This window comes from Micropterus salmoides, unplaced genomic scaffold (genome assembly GCF_014851395.1).
Source record: "Micropterus salmoides isolate LMB-PRFRI ecotype aquatic unplaced genomic scaffold, ASM1485139v1 Ms_hic_scaffold_21, whole genome shotgun sequence".
NCBI lineage: Eukaryota > Metazoa > Chordata > Actinopteri > Centrarchiformes > Centrarchidae > Micropterus > Micropterus salmoides.
Genome location: NW_024041262.1, coordinates 13,237,127 through 13,254,000, shown reverse-complemented (window position 1 = coordinate 13,254,000; position 16,874 = coordinate 13,237,127). Strand labels below are relative to the sequence as shown.

At 39.7% G+C, this 16,874-nt stretch overlaps 1 protein-coding gene across 1 annotated transcript; it reads left to right on the top strand.

Moving 5' to 3' along the window:
• The first annotated feature begins 1,079 nt into the window (after positions 1–1,079).
• patl2 (PAT1 homolog 2) lies at positions 1,080–9,575 on the top strand. Its single transcript, XM_038735058.1, has 19 exons — positions 1,080–1,186; positions 1,507–1,660; positions 3,883–4,175; positions 4,264–4,326; positions 4,436–4,489; positions 4,572–4,736; positions 4,891–4,965; positions 5,092–5,240; positions 5,970–6,044; positions 6,149–6,272; positions 6,430–6,547; positions 7,086–7,192; positions 7,288–7,341; positions 7,440–7,582; positions 7,733–7,889; positions 8,052–8,192; positions 8,266–8,363; positions 8,452–8,592; positions 8,688–9,575. Exons 1-19 carry the CDS (start codon positions 1,163–1,165, stop codon positions 8,719–8,721), a joined length of 2,169 nt encoding a protein of 722 aa, XP_038590986.1. The 5' UTR covers positions 1,080–1,162; the 3' UTR covers positions 8,722–9,575.
• The last annotated feature ends 7,299 nt before the right edge of the window (positions 9,576–16,874 follow it).

The following is a 16,874-nucleotide window of genomic DNA, read 5'->3' as shown; positions in this document are numbered from 1 at the left end:
TGTTTCATTGGTGAATTAATCAAAGGATCAACTGGGAAATGTGAGAAAATAGGAAAAAACAGTGAAATTCCTTTTGAAGCATATAAACACTGACATTGTACAGACATAGGTCAGCCCATATAAACAAGTAACATTAATAACAGAAACATCTGAACAGAGTCTATAAAGAATGTAGAATAAAGACAGAGTCAGTAGAAAGAAATACATTTAAATGACAATGGTGAGGGGAAAGTTAGAGGTTATTGTTCACTTAAGATGTTGAATTCATGACATAAAGCCAGACATTTCATACCATTCTTGTTATACACACTCCAAAGAAGGGAAAAATGCATCTCAGGCCTTTCAAAAAACACAGAGAAGGTTTAGTTCCCACATTTGTGAATGAAATACAAAGTCTTACAGTTGATTAATAACTACAGAAGAAAAATAAGTGATCAGTTATTTCTATATCATCACCACAAACTACACAGTTATGATAAATATGCAACGTTTTACTGATCAGCAGTGGTGAAAATGTACTAAGATCCTCTACGTAAAGACCGTACCAGTAAAGCAGTGCTACACTGTGGGCAATGCATTTTCCAGCTAATCCAAGGGTGGTTTTAAATAGTTCATGTAGCTCAAGAAGTCATATCCCATAAACACTTAATCCTTCAGTTTATCAGATCAAATTCAGAGTCAAAATCACCAATTTTGTAGATACACGGCTTTCACTGGACAGAAAAGGTATAACATATTGTAATCTGAAAAGTAACTAAAACTGTCATAGAAATGCAGTGGAGTAAAAAGTGGAGTAAAAGTACAAAGTTTACACTGTGACCACTAAATGTCGCTGTTTGCTCACTGTTTTCACCAGACCACCCGTATTCAGCTCGAAATATTAAACAAAAATTAGTAAGTTTAAGTTATTCAACAGACTCAAAACCCAATAAAATATTCATACAAGTGTGGCACACGATAGACGCGAGGCGACAAGTAGCCTTCGTGAAGCGTGTTGTGTTCACGCCTCTGCACCTCACAGGTGAGTTCATTTAAAAGTTAATGAGCATCCCTCGCTGTCTGACAAGAGAAAGCAGGTAACCTTGGGAAGGAAGTCATCGTGACTCGTCGATTGTAAGCTTAAAAAAAAAAACAAAAAAAAAACACACATCTGAAATACACAATGTGTGATTCAGAACAGCAAAAAGTAAGTTTTAATATGTTAAAATAGTTGTATTGAGCAAGCTGCAGCCTCAGTTTGGGGCGAACACAGCGTGCTAGCAAGCTTATCAGATATTTACTGCATGCTAAATAACCATATGGGTCTGATGCCATAAGCTTATATTACAACAATGGCTGCTGAACCTTACATTTTCATAAATAAATAGAATACAGTGATTTTTCTTGACAATGAATACCATTTCCTGGCTTGTTCTTTTTGTTCTGTGTCTTTTGGCTTTTTTGTGGTCATTATATATTCTTGTGAGGGTTTTTTTTTCACTCCCCACATTGTTTCCATCCACCCAGCAGGCTGAAAAGGTGTCTCAGCCTCAGTGGCCTGAGAATGGAGATGAGTGGAGTGATGGAGAGGATGGGACGAATATGGACTGCGGGCTTCTGCAGGCCATGGCCGAGGAGGATGAGGAGATAAATGTCTACAATGAAGAGACATTTGGAATGGGTGTGTTGATGTTTTACTTTTCATCATTTCCCAGACTATCTGAAATGGGTATAATTATTTTGTCCTCAAACAGGGTAACTGTTCTGTCAGGTTCTGCGGCAGGTGTGCTGATGCCATTTGAACTGTTTCTACACCGTAAAGAAAACTGAGAGGGAACTTGAAATTTTAAAGCTTCTGAATTTTGGGAAATACTTGCCTAAGACTTAAATGAGAATTTCAGTGCCAAATCTCAAGATTTCTATTCCCTTAAGACAGAACCAGCCTAGCTATTTCCACATTTTCCATGTGCTACGTTTACAGGCTGCTGACTCCAGCAATTTCTGAAGTTTTGGCTTTGCCTTTGTTTAACTCTTATCTTTAACTCTTATTGTTTAACTCATTTGTTAATTTACAACTTAGTTTTACTCAATTCTATCTGCTTAAAGTTAATAAGAAGATTCATAAACATCAGTCAAGAGATGACCAATTTAATAATAATTTAACAGATTGAGATTTTACAGTCTAGGGGATTCTGAAAATTGGTTTTCCAGCATTTCACCACTAAAAATAAACACAAATGAACAAAACTGTCTCACTTTGTAATGGATCACACATAATGCTGGTAAGTTAGGATGCCCCTCAGTTTTGTTGAAGCAAGACATTGGTGTAGTTTGTTGCCACAATGTTTACATTAAAATTCAAGCAGAATTATTATTTTTTTGACTTGCTACAGCATACACGCATAACCAGCTCTGTAATTAAGAGACCAAAAGGGAGTTTCATTGATGCATCCCCCAGTTTTGCATTAATATGTCAGAATACCGTTCAGCATCAGTCTACGTAAAGCAGCATCTATTATAGGCAAAATAGAGCCACAGACTTTAAACAGCAACACACATTAGCTTTCCCGCTAAAGTGTCCTTATCTAAAAATGTCTTGTCCTTCACCACAGCTTGTATAACGAGTAACCAAACGAACATTCACTCAGGAAAAGTGCTCTTCCAATGTCGGCTTGCAGGCTAGAAAGCTAATTAGCTGCTCAGCTGCAAAGTACATTAAAGATACCTGCAAATGTCACTTTGGTCTGGTCAGATAAGTTTCCTGTGGTATTCCACCAGCACTCAATCAAACACAGACCGGTCCCTCCAGCCACCCAAGACGAGAAGGAGCATTTCTGATATTTGTCCAGATGTCTATGAAGATTCTCAGTCATCCAGGTCATAGTTATCCAACGAAGGTTAAAATCAAGGGCAACTGGACTTGGTTGAAGATACTGGAAGACGTTTCGTCCCTCATCCAAAGGACTTCTTCAGTTCTGACTGACTGGCAGGGAAACTCAGCTATTTAACCTCAGTGGGGTCGTTGGCCCGGGTCATCATTACCGCTGGTTCGTTAGTGTTCCTTGTTGCTGTGACGACAGTCGTTATAGTCGTTAAGACTACCTGTGGCCAAGACTGAACGACCATCGTTGGTATCTTCACCTGAGGCCAATAGGTTACGTTTGAGTTTCCTGGGAAGTGATGACAGCATTGTAAGTGGGGGATAAGTGGTGGTGTAGACCCCCTCCCCTGTTCAATGACGGCTTCTCAACCCTGGTGTAGATGGCTTCCTTGACACCTCTTTCAAACCATCCATCTTCTCTGTCTAAAATGTGCACTTGGTGGTCCTCAAACGAGTGTCCTCTGTCCTTCAGATGTAAGTAGACCGCAGAGTCTTGACCTGAGGAGTTGGCCCTTCTGTGTTGAGCCATGTGTTTGTGTAGTGGTTGTTTAGTCTCCCCAATATACAGGTCTGTGCATTCCTCACTGCATTGGACCGCATACATTAGATTGCTTTTCTTGTGTTTGGGTGTGCGGTCTTTGGGGTGTACCAGCATCTGTCTTAGTGTGTTCTTGGGTTTAAAAAAATGATGACCCTGGCCAACGACCCCACTGAGGTTAAATAGCGGAGTTTCCCTGCCAGTCAGTCAGAACTGAAGAAGTCCTTTGGATGAGGGACGAAACGTCTTCCAGTATCTTCAACCAAGTCCAGTTGCTCTTGATTTTAACCTTCGTTGGATATTTGTCCAGATACCATTTTTTCCTAATCTAAAAATACTGAAAACAATTAAACATGTTTTTACAACAAAGGATGACTAAATATGATTTGAGTTGGGCTTTAAATGCTGATAATTGATATTTCTGGCCTAAAAACGCTAAAGAATACACATTGTCACTGTATTTCTATATGTACCTGTATCTTAGATCTTGATGCACATGGGACTACAGAGGGCCCCAGCAGTAGTCTCCTTCAGTTTGGAGAGCTGCTGCCTCCGCCACCCCCACCCCCTACACCCCCAACAACACCACCACCACCACCAGACCCAAAACCACCTTCCCGCCACAGCTCCCCCTCCCCTCCCCGACAGAAGCCACAGTATCTGCCCCGGGCTCCCCTAGGGTGGCATGGCAGAGCTAGGGGAGGAGGGCTGGGTAGGGGCCAAATGTTTGAAGACCCAGCTGTGATTAGGACAGTGGAGGGGCGCCCAAGCCTCAAGGTGATGCATGTTATTTGTCTGACATTTGGGATTTGACAGTTTTCCTCATAGCAGCTTGTCTTCATTGTGATCTGATTTTGCTTTTAAGAGTCTTGACAGTGCCATAGTGGACTGTGGAAATGCCATGTACCACAAAACCTTTGTGGATAATGTAAGTGACAACTTGACTAAGAGACATTTTATGTCACACGTCTTGTTTGTACTGCTAATGTTTCCTTTCATTGCTCGATTTTTATTTTTTAAAATTTTATGTCCTTCAGCATATGGAACCCTCTTCCAGAAAGACTAGAAGAATCTCAGGATCAATACTTCAGGTTAGGATCACTAATGAACATATTTATGATCTGTATGATAGTGGGTCACTCAAACAAATGTTGTCTTTTATTCTGTTTTTAGGACAGTGCTATAGTGTGTGTGATTGATGGTCACAGAGGCAGAGGTCAGGACCTGACCTCCAACTTCCTGGATTTGCCCTATCCTGTCTCTTCCTTCAGGGGCAGGAGAGGGGAACCCAGAGGATCCTACTCCAGAAGACTGTTTGGCCAAAGAGGTCCCCCTCAGGTGGAGAACTCATTTTACCAGATAATCATTTATTTTAAAGGAATAGTTCAACATCTTGGATTTTTTTTCTTGCTGAGAGTTGGATGAGGATCGATACCACTCGTATGGATTTATGCATTTATTTTTTTCACTGAATCTTAGTTTTCTCTTGCAGATGCATGCACCCATGGTACCAGGATCACCCATCTTCCCACGTCAACCCTTAACCCCACGGCAACATTACAATCAGGTTTATTCTGTAACAAATCAGACTATTTTGATACATGAAGTGTTTTGAGTTAGAACTGAGTGAAACTACGTGTCTGTCTCAAGCCATGTTTTTTTTTTTTCTTTTTTTTTTTTCGTGTTGTTTCAGACAGGGGGCTTCATGTTTCCTACAAACCGACCCTGCCCCTCCACTCCTCAGTCTCTGACTCCTAAGATGATGCAACTTCGCTTTGGGGCCAACTCGCCACGACCGTCCCCCTTTTACAGCCCCTTGTCTAATTCAGTGCAACATTTCAGGTGTGTGACGATTCGCTGCTTTGCAGGAATGTTTGAAGTATTTGTCGGTAAATAGTAGTATCAAGTATATTTAAGTCTTTGGCATTCTTGCTCATCCCTTCATGAATATATACAACTCTTAATCGACCTGACATTCATAAATTTTGTACAATCCCACCAATTACTACCTCCTGGAGATTAAAAAAAAAAGAATGCAGCTGTACACACCCAAAAACTACACAGCTGAACTTGGGTATTAACTTGAAACGTATCACAGTATATTAACAGATTCTTTATGTTAAGGGTAAAGCGGAGTAGTGATTTTACTGGAGGCCTAAACATAACCTACCTTGGCATAAAAGGATGTGACTGCAGACTGATGTAGGCTGTACACTCAATTTATTGATGCGCCTCTTACCAAAGCTCTTGAAATAAAAGGAAAAACTGACAGCTTCTTAAAGTGCAAGTTTACAGTGAAGATCGAATGAGAGAAGCATCTAAAAGAAATGCAAATGAAACCCTAAATGAAAATGATTAAAATCAGACAAACTGAACTAATACAAAGACCACATTCCGAAGATGTAGTAGTACAACTGTGATTATTGGATCATTTGGTGTCATAATAAGCAAGCATCTTTTAATCTTTGACTTTGTACATGTATACCGAGCCTTCCATCAAATTTTTATGGAAACTGATGAGCGTTGAATGCATCCATGGAGCTTTTGAATGTGAAGTTGTCTGACCCACAGGTACCCGGGTCCTGTCACCCAGCTCCACCCCCAACATAAACGACTACTTAGTCAAAAACAACACATGTTCCAAAGGTTGGTGTTAACATCACTTAAAGATTTTGAACCTGTTGTTTCATATTGAGTATGTTATGAGAGGGAATAAGCTTGTTTATAGAAAAAATATGACCGGATTATAGAAAATCTGAGGCCTGGGATCCTTACTGTAATCTTATGACGGGGAAAGAGAAGGAGTGGATCACCAGGCTGCAGATGATTCAGCTGCAAAGTGAAAATCCATACCTTGAGGACTACTATTACCAGGTAGGAAATCTTTGCTCTATTGCCAGTCACTGTCACTTTCGTTCCAAATAACCAACTTGTGCTCCTCAATATTTTTTTTGTATTTACTGTATCAATTCTTGAGTACATGACCAAAGACTGAGCATTTAATGACTAGCGTATTGAAACTTTGTCATAGGAGTACTATCGGCGAATAGAAGCAAAGATGGCAGAGGAAGAGCTGGGCATCAGGGGCAAGAGGGAGCCACCCAAGCTCACCACACCTTACATCACGAAAACTGACTCCTACACACCAGGTTTTTCTCTCCTCACCTTTTCATGCTATTAGACCACATTATTTTGGTACCTGATGTTGTCTAGAATCCTGCCATACTCTTAATACTGTCATTGCTACTGTTGTGAAACAAAGGGTGTAATTTGTTTCCGCTTGATTTTCTTACACTCTTAAGTCTCTGAAGATTTTTGTCTATCCGCCACAGTCCAAATGAGAGATCTCAGTTGATACACATCTTGATACGGTCACCTTCAGTTATTACCATGAACAATAAGGTTACCAAGAAGTAGCGGGTGTGGTTTTTGTTTTTTAGCTCTTATTTTTGCCTCTCAGGCTACATACAGGATGCCCTACTGTGGTGGTGCAGGTTGTTGGGATGTATGCAGCTAGAAAGGAATGCCTGCAGGCACTGGAAGAAAGCACTGCCAATTTAGTTTTTTATTTGCAGTTAATCTCCATGAGACACCTTATTTGTCTGTTCATTTTTATTTAATTTACTTCAATGTGCACCCCATCCCCAATCATGAAAACAAAATGTAAAAACAAATTATATATTCCAGTGGTGCACATTGAAGGTTCTCTGGGTCAAGTTGCTGTGTCCACATGTTACTCTCCTCGCCGTGCCATTGGCGCAGTTCATGCAGTCCAAGCTCAAGCTCCACTTGAGGTAACTGTTTTTTGAGACAACTTCTGGCATCTTGGTGCATTATTTGCATTAATCTGCCTTTTCTGATACTGAGACTTTTTTTTTCCAATTAACAGGAACTAAAAGACATCAGACAACAGCGGTTAGAGGTCCTCAGCAAAATAGAAAAGGTACCTTTTGGTTACGTGTTTAGATGAAGTGAGAATCTTTTTGTGTTTTCCTTTGCCTTCTCCAACACATGGTCACACCTGCCTGTTCTACCCTGCAGTTGTTCATAGTACTATTAGAGGTGGAGGAGACGGAGAGAATGAAAACCACTGTGTTGTCTGAAGCTGAAGAAAGAAGGTTGATGGAGAAGAGACAGAGGAAAGTGGAGCACATCTACTCCCAGCTGCAACACCACAATCCCCTGTGAGTTATACAAGAAGTGATGCGTCTTGTGTGATTGTGTGAAAATTAATTTGGCTTATACTTGTTTTTAGTTTGTAATGAAGCTATACCTTTCTAGTTAACATTTTGATGGATACTGAAGCAACTCATTTTCTCCAATGTTTGGTGTAGGGACTCAGGAGGGGAGTTTCTTCCTTTCCTGCTGGTCTCAAAAGGCAAAAGGCTACTTGCCCGTCTGCTCCCGTTCCTGAAACATGATACTGCACTGAAAATCTTGAGCATTGTGACTTCCAAACTACCTATGCTGATGAGCAGAGATGCAGAAGAGGTAGGGTAGTTTTCTGCCCTAAAGTTTTAAATGTAATTTCTCAGCAGTGCTGCTTTTACAGATTTCCTTCTGTATTTGTAACCAGATCTAAACTCGAAGGTATATTTCTCATCTTTATACATAATTAATCTGATCACGGACCTCGTCTCTCTTCATATCTAGGCCCTACCAGTGCTCTACCCGCCTCTACGAAATGTGATTGGAGGCCTGACATTTAGTCAGCTAATTGGGGTCCTCAAAGATCTCACATCATCAGAGTCTGTGACAACACATGACTCCCTCACGCTGGCATGTCAGAACAAGGTCTGTGCTTTATGTTGCTGTTGGGCTTTTTTGTGTGGAACTATTTTTGTCTCATCATTTCTTTTTCTTCCAGTTTGGACTGTCCTTATTGTATGCTCTCCTGTCCCAAGGAGAGAAGCTACTGTCCTCAGGCGTTCCTCTAGAGCCCAGCATCGGTGACTTTGAGACCTGGTGGGGATATTAAACCTAATATTCCATAATGGGAGATCCTTTTTACATCCTTATGAGGTTCAGACATAGTGTTCCTGTTGTCTCGTAGGACGGACACAATATTCCAGGTGGCGGGACAGCTTTCACAATGTTCACTGGTGGAGCCGCTCCTCATGCCCTCAAACCTGCTCACTCTCTTCTGCCGTTACCTGGACAAGCGCACTGTGTATCAGCTGAAAAGCAACATGGAGTAAGTTTTGATGTTTTAATACAAGAAGCAGATATTTGTTACTGTGCGTATATAGTGGACGTAGACCTAAATATTATTACTTTTATCGATTTTAGGTCTGCAACCGGATTCCTGGCTCTTCCATCTTAAGATGGACGGAAGCTGATGAAATGTTCAGCTAATGACCAGGTTGTGGTGAGCACTAGAGTGAAAGGAGCAGAAGCACTGCCCTGACAAAAACTCCTCGTTGTTCACTATAACTGAAGCTATGTAATGTTCTCAGACCTGCGTTCAAAATGCTTTTGCTTTATTTTTTTTTCCCCCCTCATCCCCTCACATTTCTGCACACTCAAACTGTTTCCCTTTTTTATTTCCTTTTATCTGATGTTTTTACTTTCCTCCCTTTGGTCTCCAGTAGGTTACATCAGAATGCAATTTATTCTGAAATCACAAACCTGATGCTGCTTTTTTTTCTTTTTTTTTTTCTTTCTTTTTTTTTTTTTACCTTCCAAAACAAGGGTTGCCATCAGATTACTATATACTGAGTTGTAACATTACATGAACTAGCAGATGGAGCTGACTGAGTTATGTGGCTTCTAACCACTCCACGCTTGCGTGTTTCCACACATCAGTTAATGCCAGTTACATTCAGTAACAAGAAACTTGAGCTATCACTTAATGAGAAATGTTTGATCGTATATTGGTTACCAGACTGAGGATTGTGTAGTAATTTATGAGCTCAAACTATATGTTCATGATTATAATAACCATTAAGGAAGTTGGCATGGTCCATCAACATAGGTCATGCAATTTTTTGTTTTTGTAAAAAGACATTGTGTATACGTGTGTATTGATACTTAAAATGATGTATTTGATGTAATTTTCCATCTTAGATATCTCAGTTGTAAAGATTTATTTATTGTATTCATTTGGAAACAGGAATAACTTAAATTTCACCCTTGTAGAGCACTTGCAACACAAATAAAAAAAAAAATCTTCAAAAATGCTCAGCTGTTTGAGTCTGCAGAAAATGCACTTTCATGAAAGTGAAAGTCCTGGACATGAGATTTTATTTGTGTAGTTTGGCAGGGAATCGGACAGGCATTAAGAATAACTATAAATGGCCAATGATTCTCATCTGCTAATGTTTGCTATACGGGGGGGGATTATTTGATCCCCTGCTGATTTTGTACGTTTGCCCACTGACAAATTATCAGTCTATAATTTTAGTGTTAGGTTTATTTGAACAGTGAGAGAAAAACGCATGTCAAATGTTATAAATTGATTTGCGTTTTAATGAGTTAAATATTTGACCCCTCTGCAAAACATGACTTAGTACTTGGTGGAAAAACCATTATTGGAAATCACAGGTTAGATGTTTCTTGTAGTTGGCCACCAGGTTTGCGCACATCTCAGGAGGGATGTTATCCCACTCCTCTTTGCAGATCTTCTCGTAAGTCATTTAAGGTTTCGAGGACGACGTCTGGCAACTCGATCGTTCAGCTCCCTCCACAGATTTTCTATGGGATTAAGGTCTGGAGACTGGCTAGGCCACTCCAAGACCTTTTAATGTGCTGCTTCTTGAGCCACTCCTTTGTTGCCTTGGCCGTGTGTTTTGGGTCATTGTCCTGCTGGATTACCCATCCATGCCCCATTTTCAATGCCCTGGCTGAGCGAAGGAAGATCTCCCCCAAGATTTGACGGTACAAGGCCATGTCCATCGTCCCTTTTGATGCAGTGAAGTTGTCCTGTCCCTTTATGCTTTGGGGGTGTTTTTATGCTAATGTTTCCACCTCCATGTTTGACGGTGGGGATGGTATTCTTGGGGTCATAGGCAGCATTCCTCCTTCTCCAAACACGGCGAAGTTGAGTTGATGCCAAAGAGCTCGATTTTGGTCTCATCTGACCACAACTTTCACTCAGTTCTCCTCTGAATCATTCAGATGTTCATTAGCAAACTTCAGACGGGCCTGCACATGTGCTTATTTAAGCAGGGGAAACTTGCGGGCGTTGCAGGATGTCAGTCCTTCACGGCATAGTGTTACCGCTTGTTTTCTTGGTACCTATGTTCCCAGCTGCCTTAAGATCATTGACAAGATCCTCCTTTGTAGTTCTGGACTGATTCCTCACCGTTCTCATGATCATTGCAACTCCATGAGGTGAGATCTTGCATGAAGCCCCAGACCGAGGGAGATTGACAGTTTTATTATTTATTTATTTTTGTGTATTTTCCATTTGTGAATAATCGCACCAACTGTTACCTTCTCACCAAGCTTCTTGGCAATGGTCTTGTAGCCCATTCCAGCTTTGTGTAGGTCTACAATCTTGTCCCTGACATCCTTGGACAGCTCTTTGGTCTTGGCCATGGTGGAGAGTTTGGAATCTGATTGCTTGCTTCTGTAGACAGGTGTCTTTTATAGAGGTAACAAATGTGATTAGGAGCACCCCCTTTAAGAGTGTGCACCTAATCTCAGCTCGTTACCTGTATAAAAGATACCTGGGAGACCGATCTTTCTGATTAAGAGGGGGTCAAATTCTTATTTCACTCACTAAAATGCAAATCAATTTATAAACTTTTTCTGGATTTTGTTGTTGTTCTGTCTCTCACTGTTCAAATAAACCTACCACTAAAATTATAGACTGATAATTTGTCAGCAGGCAAACGTACAAAGTCAGCAGGGGATCAAATAATTTCCCCCACTGTATATGAGCATCAATTTTGTGTTGACTGTTTCATAATCAGTTAAACCCTTTGTAGTTGCTTTAACATTGTTTTATCACCTAAATTCTTAATGACTTTTCCAAACTTGTGAAAAATTGCATACCAAATTTTTAACTGATGTTTCAGAAGTCTACTGCAGGAAATGTCAGATGGTTACCATTTTTATACTTGACTAAACTCAGGGAAGGCAACAAATGCAATTATTATTTTTACTGATATAACAGTATCGTCTATGGGAAGTAAAGCCAGTATCAATTAAACACAAGGATTAATAGGCAGCATCAATGCAGGCCATGTCTGACTCTGATCATTAGCCTATGAATTGACTGCACAACATCACACCAAGTCTCACCAAACCAGATTTCCTGTGTCTTCTGTTAAAGCTGCTGAGATTTAAGCAAACTAATAAGCCTGTTCTGTGCTGAAACGCCAGTGTGTGACATTCCTAAAGGGAGGAACTGACAGCAGCACATGATGTAACTCTAAACTGGTAGTCTACAGCAGACTTTTTTTTTTAATACAGAGCAGATGTTTTGTTAATGACTGAGTAAAACTAGAACAGAAGGAGGCTCTGCTGAAGAGAGAATAAATAGTAACATGAAGCGCACTGTAGTTAATGCTACATCATCAATATAATTATTTGAAAGTGTTCAGCTCATGCTATATGCATGACTTCAGTGCTCTGCCAGCCCTGTGAAATATACGGAGGATTAAATTTAAATGTGAACATTTAGTTGATTTATTGCTAAGAACAGTAATGCATTATAACAGTGCAGTATAAATCTAAAGATTATTAAAAGAACAAGAGCCCTCCTGACTGTTAAAGCCCCTATGTCCACTTTTGCATCTGTCCCAGGACCCCTGCCAGCAAATAGTTGCATGTCTATTATCACTGTTACAATATATCAAACGAACACTGTTAATCCAATACAATTAGACAACCCCTGGACTATCTCTTAAATCTTTAGGAATTTTGTTTAAAAATCTGATTTTGTTGTTTTTAAGAGCATATAACTATAAATTCTTCATACAGTGGTTGGTAAATCATGTAATCATTTGCAGCAAGTTTAAAGTAACATCGTCAAGTAAAGTTGTATTTCCAACGCCAGCCAGCACTCCAGTAGTTGTCAGGATCCAATGACTGTCAACCAAGCACTAAGTCAGAGCCCTGTTGGCCAGCTGCACAGTAATACATCCCTATGCGGAGTCAGAGAATCCTTGTCGAACAGTGGTTGCACTGTGGTCTTGAGCCCAGGTTTTTTTTCCCGGTACACAGTGACACAATAACATCCGGACAACCACCTCAAAGCAAACCACCACCATAGGAGAGCAGTGAAGCCAGCCTCAGCATTAGCTGTCTGCTAATATTAACGGATACAATTTGGCATTGCATCACTTCACATCATCTGTGTGTTTAAAATAGTTTGTTTTGGTGTTCAGCTTGGTTTAATACTGATAGCATAGGTATACAAGGCAACACATGTCAGTCAGGAAGCACAAGAGACTGAAACCCAGACTGATTATTTGTCTTCACTTCTTTTGAAAACCATCCTGACGACGTGTGTACTTTCTTGTATGGAAGGTCAACATAAGATATTAATGTAATTGTGTGTGTTCTGTAAATATTTGTGGGGAAATATATGAATTGCATGTGGCTTTTAAGCACAATGACCTTTCCACCCTTCAACAGTTTTAGTACAGACATACATTTTCCACTCAGCACAGCTGTCAGCCACAGGAACCCACATACGTATAAAAGCTGTTCCCAGGCAGGGCATCTTTAAACAAAACTACAGCCTGTGTTAGCAGCTCTGGTAGACTGTGCATAGACACACTGTTGTTTTGAGCTAAATGCTAAAGTCAACATGCAGATTTTATACAGGTAAGGTTGATGGGAATGTCATTAGTTTTGCAGGTATTTGGTCACAAAGCAAAGAATTGGACAAACTTAGATTTTGCCCTGATCACTGTGTTAGAGAAAAATTAGGTATTACTAAATTTGTCACAATTCATCCTGAGGAGAAATGAATGTCCGAGTAAAACATTTCACACATGTGAAAACTTAAGACAAGTTTGTCAGTGGCAGCAGTGGTGGTGTGAGTGTTTGTAGAGAAGCCAAGTATGTGAGAGGTCTGGGTGGGCTGTGTGGTGAGATGTTAACCTCTCCTTGACCTCATAAGAGGAGGAGTTGGACTTTAAGTGAGGAATCTATGTGAAAGGTGAGAGATCTTTCCCTTTTTACTTGCTTTTTTCTTTAAATATACAAGGGACTGCTCTCACCCACCAACTGTGTGTGTGTGTTTGTGTGCTGGGACCATGGAGATATTATGGACTTAAAGAGGCATGAGTGGAGGATAACAGTCACTCAGTTTCCATCATCTCCCTCTTTAAACTGGCTCTCTCTTTTGAAGTGATGTCATTTCTGTCATCAAGTCCATTCACAAATAATATTATTTTGGTCTCCAGAAACATTTGACTAAAAGTGCCTGCAAAAACTTGTCTTTAAAACCAAATATTGCTCTAAGCTGCTCCCTATTCACATCACCATATGTACAGTTTTATCATTGGGTTCTATCACTGACTACAATCATTAAAAATGATTTATGTCTGCAAGTGTTTAGCTTAGCATGTCTGCTGTACATGTTTCCACGGTTGGACTGTTCAGGGGTGTTTTTATGCTTTACAGTGTGTTTAATGTTATGTGAGAATGACTTCTGTCATCCTCTACATGCTATTTTTGACTTGACTACAGTTAATTTAAATAAATTAAAGCAGACTCTGTTTACAAGGGAAACACATTTATTTATGCTTTGCAGCACTGCATGGCATTAGGAAGTGTTAGCCAGCATCACCAAAGGTAACACCTTGACCCAAATAAAATACTGCACAACAATATAAAGTCAGGAAATTATTAGTCTATGATATGGTCCGTATTAACAACTTCAACTATGACAATGATCACAAATTAGTGCAAAGAAAGTGTAAAATGCCTTCCTTTAATCCAGCTTGTGTGATGCACCGTCCAGTCTTCATCAGTCAATGTCCAATCTGGTGAACCCTCTCTCTTTGCTATCTCTCTCTTAAGTGTTAATGCACTTTAAGTGACCAATTATTTAGTTAGTGTGTGTGCACCTAGGGTGTCTCTCCCAGCCGGCGGGGGAGGATCTTGATAATAGCTGCATCTATAAGTAGAAGGAGGGGCGCCTCAGACCAGAGTGTATATAAGACCCCCACAATCAGGCTTAACCATTCTCATTCTCCTGCTGCTGGGTCTAAAACATTTTGGGCTTTTTTCTCCAGGTCCAGTATGTTGGCGCAACTACTACTTCAGGGTGCGGTGATCCTTTGGCTCGTGCAGACAGCACACACGGGGGGTGAGTGAAGTGCAGAGGCACCTGCTGAGAGTCAGCCATATCCAAAATAATGTGATAACCAACTGTCTCATCTTTTTAAATTATCTAACATGGCTAAATACTGCCTTTATGACAGAAGCCATGAATCAGCATTATCAATTCAATATACAGCAACCACCTTGTGTTAAGGACCTTCATTTGTTATATAATGGGGCAAGAAATTAGGGAGGGTTAGTCAAATGGGCCAATTTAAACCTTCTGGTCACTGTTATTGGAATTCATCTATATAGTTTATTAAGGGGAGAAATGTGTTTCCTATATGTTCTGTAGAGTCACTGTGGTCAGTTATGTGGTCAGAGTCTGTAGAGAGAAGGACAAACACTTGAGTTATGAACTGACATACTGCCAATGAAGATGTTATCTGTCAGCTCTCTATCTGTGTGCGTGACATACTGTATTTTACACTTTCCCTTCTTGTTGCTTTACATACAAATATAAATATTCAGAAATTCAGTATTTTGTCTCTCTTAGTGATTGCTTCTACCATCTTAACTTTTAATTGGTTTAAAATGAAACAGAAATGGCTGTTAGATTTGCACTCCTTGAGATCTAAAATATTTTAAATACTAAAGTCAGAAATTAAGATACTTTTGAATGATTTGAATTGACATCATTAATTGAAATTACTGAATTTCTCTCTTAAAAATGGGAGGATGTAAATGTTTGTACAGAACAAACTGCGAAAACATACAGTCTACTTGTATCTGTATATTGTTGGGGTTTAAAGACTCCCAAACTGTGTGAAAGTGTTGTAGTACTGCATGCTCCAGTCTTGTGCAATGAAAGAGTACAACCTGCTGAGAGTCCTGAAGAAATGAAACAAATGTCTTTCAGATGCTCGGGTTTGCCTGTCAAATTTCAAACGATCATGTTAAACTGATATCTTGGCAACGCTCGCTGTATGTCCCTTACATGTGCTTGGCCCTCTGCCAACCATTCTTGTGACGATGCGAAGCAGCTATATATTCTTTTCTTTTTACCAGCGGAAAATCAAAGGCAGCTTGGCTTTAGTGGCAGCAGCAGTCTAAATTTAACATCCCTCTGTGAGAAGGGAAGAGAATAGTTTTACTGCTTGTACACAGTCACTCCATTGACTTCTTTAGAGTCGAGGCTCGTCAATTCCCAAAAGAAAAAGTTCATCAGACTGATGACTCACCAGGAAACTGGATTTACTGAGTGTGTACTTGCTAATTTAGGGACTGAATGACAATGATCAGGGTGGGCTGAACCTTTTGTTTGACACAACACAATATTACTGCCACGAAATTTTTGGATAAAGAGCTTCTAAATAGTTATTATTAAATGAATGAACCTGAGCTCCATGATATTTTCACCCCACACACAGATTCCAAATAAAAAATAAAATAATAATAAATAATAATATAAATCTGCGATGAAAAAAGTTAACGCTCTCCTGTTTTCGAAGAAAGTCAGAGTATCCCTCCTTAAATTAAATTGAAATAAAAACATTTGTTCAGTCCTGTACAAACTCACAGAAACAGTTTCTAAAATGAGATGGACATTTGTCAATGAGATATTGATTTCAGTTGGCCTCCTGGTTGATTTTAATCTTTGATATAAGACTGTAAATAATAATAATGCTGCAGTTATTTAGTGGTCTAGAGTCGGTTCAGTGGTCAAGACAGGTTACAAGTGTAATTTTCAATTCCCCTGTTAGCCTTTTGATATCATCTCTAACATGAGTCTACCTAATATAAGGCAGCTGTATAGAGTTATGTCTGCCTGAGCAGGAGGACAATCATCTAAATCATAAAACCATTTTCAGACTTCTTCAGTGTGTTGATTTGTGAGTTAATCTTGTGATGACTGAAAATTTATCATCAGTTAGTGACCCAAATTGTAAGAATACATTTCCAAACTTGTGGGGGAAAAAGTTATTTCTTATTTGTCCAGAGTTTGTTTGAAAATTATTAGAGTGAGGAGGTGTTGGTAAACATTATACCTAATTTTATTAAAAAGAAAGGCCCTCTCCAGAATTATTAACAGCTTTCTTGGTTATATTTTGGGTTAACGGTGGATGAATAGAATATTAATTGTGTAAATTGAAATCTCCCATGGACCAAAGAAAACAAAAATGTAGATCAGCTCATATCTTTAATGTTACTATTTTAACTGATATGCCAGGTGGATATGTTGCAAAGCTAAAT